At 39.8% G+C, this 1,990-nt stretch overlaps 1 protein-coding gene across 5 annotated transcripts in view; it reads right to left on the bottom strand.

Moving 5' to 3' along the window:
- The window catches only part of LOC115225755 (kielin/chordin-like protein), a 14,910-nt gene extending 12,920 nt beyond the window's left edge, over positions 1 to 1,990 (bottom strand). For 4 of the 5 annotated variants that reach the window (XM_029796699.2, XM_036514444.1, XM_029796701.2 and 1 more), the window contains exon 1: positions 1,835 to 1,990. In XM_029796699.2, the coding sequence (XP_029652559.1) occupies positions 1,835 to 1,883 (49 nt within the window). In that variant the 5' untranslated portion in view covers positions 1,884 to 1,990. The remainder of the gene's footprint in view (positions 1 to 1,834) is intronic. The other variant, XM_029796700.2, reaches the window with a different exon arrangement.

Raw genomic sequence — 1,990 nt, 5'->3', positions numbered from 1 at the left:
TGGACGTCGACGAGGAGTACCTGACCCGCCTGTTCAGGACGACTTTTCGGGCCCGGGCCATGGACAACTTCCAGAGATCCCTGGCTGGCAGTGCTACCGAGAAGCGCTACCCGTTCAGGATAAGCTCTACAGACACGGCTCGAGAAACACGGGCCGACCTGCCCTAGATGCAGTCAGAGCGACGAAACCGTTCTGCACGCACTCGTGCAGTGTCCAACAATTTCCGACCTGTGGGCTTATGTCGAACAACTGCTGTCACGTGTGGGACGAGTCGGTTTATCAGCTGAGTCTATCGTCAATATTGTCACGCCTCCTTCCTTCAAACGGGAAGGAAGAGCTATTTTCATCATCCTTGTGGCTATGGCAAAAGAATGTATCTGGTGGACGCGTCTGAAAGGATTGGAGACAAACACTTTCTCTCTGGTCAATCTCTCATCAACTTCTTCAAGTACCACTTGAAAAGGAAAGTGAGAGTAGAGAGGCAAGTTTTGTCTAGCGAATGTTTTAAAAAAGATGGGTGAATGTAGCAAGGATGGCACGTATGAATGACGAAGCCACCTTGAGCATAATCCTATGAACCCAGAAATTGAAAACAGAGGGTTACCCACTTGCAAACAAATGTGGTAACATATAACAATATTGACCAAGGTACCGTGGTCTTTTTCGTAAGGTTTTCTTCCCACGGATAAACCTTACTTGCTTTCCCTTTACACCATATATCATAACACTGTGATACACGATCCCTATTGATCGTTCTTTTTTTTCCTCTTCTCCTTTTTTCCCCCTTTTTTCTTTTTCTTCTTTTTTCATTTCTCTTTCCTTTTGTTCCTTTTCCTTTTCTTTTTTTTTTTTTTTTTTTTTTTTATTTTTTTTTTTTTTTTTTTTGTTCTTTTTTCTTCCCTTTTACGATCCCTCTTGATCGAAAACCTATGCCACCCCCTTTTTTTTCTTTTGTTTTTTGTTCTCTTCATCCCCCAAAGAAAAGCTCTACCTTGTAACTTGTCCCATCTGTGTGCAGCCTGTGTGGCCAATAAAGAAACCTATCTATCTATCTATCTATCTATCTATCTATCTGTCTATCTATCTATCTATCTATCTATCTATCTATCTATCACTCTATCTATCTATCTATCTATCTATCTATCTTCCTATCTATCTATCTATCTATCTATCTATCTATCTATCTATCTATCTGTCTATCTATCTATCTATCTATCTATCTATCTATCTATCTATCTAACTATCTGTCTGTCTATCTATCTAACTATCTGTCTGTCTATCTATCTATCTATCTATCTATCTATCTATCTATCTATCTATCACTCTATCTATCAGTCTCTTTCTCTCTCTCTTGGTGGGCAGAGGTGGATGTTTTGTTAGAATACCAAATACTACAGTATTTAACTAACCTACTGCCTCAAAATACTGGTCTTCTAGGTGGCATGTTGGCAGAATCGACTAGTCCCCTCTCTCACAATTTCAGGCTTTGTACCTTTGGTTTAAGGCAGTGAACTGGCAGAATCATTAGCATGTTTAGTGGCATTTGATCCATCCTTGAATTCTGAGTTCAAATTCTGTTGAGGTCAGCTTTGCTTTTCATCCATTCAGGGGCCAATAAAACAAGCGCCAGTTGAGCACTGGGATTGATGTAATCAACTCACCCCATCCCTTGAAATTGCTGTTCTTCTGCGAAAATTCGAAACCAATATAGAAGTGAAACTGAACCAGTGCATGTGTTTATCATTGAGATAATGACCCTCCCAAGACACAACAAAATCTGTTCACGTCAAGAATCTTTGCAAACCGAATACAAAAATGAAAATATTTGTCTTACCTGCGAAAGCAGCTAGAAAAAGGCAGGTGAGAATGGCTAACTTAATCATCTTTTCCAGTCAGAACAAAATGAACTACCTCTAGGTGTCACGCAGCCAATTTATAGGGGTTCCTTATCACCCAAAATAATCTCTATATGACAAGTTTTACAGAAATT

The sequence above is a fragment of the Octopus sinensis genome, linkage group LG28 (genome assembly GCF_006345805.1).
Source record: "Octopus sinensis linkage group LG28, ASM634580v1, whole genome shotgun sequence".
Taxonomy (NCBI): Eukaryota; Metazoa; Mollusca; class Cephalopoda; order Octopoda; family Octopodidae; genus Octopus; species Octopus sinensis.
The sequence above is the reverse complement of the archived record's forward strand: the minus strand, read 5'-3'. Positions and strand labels throughout refer to the sequence as shown.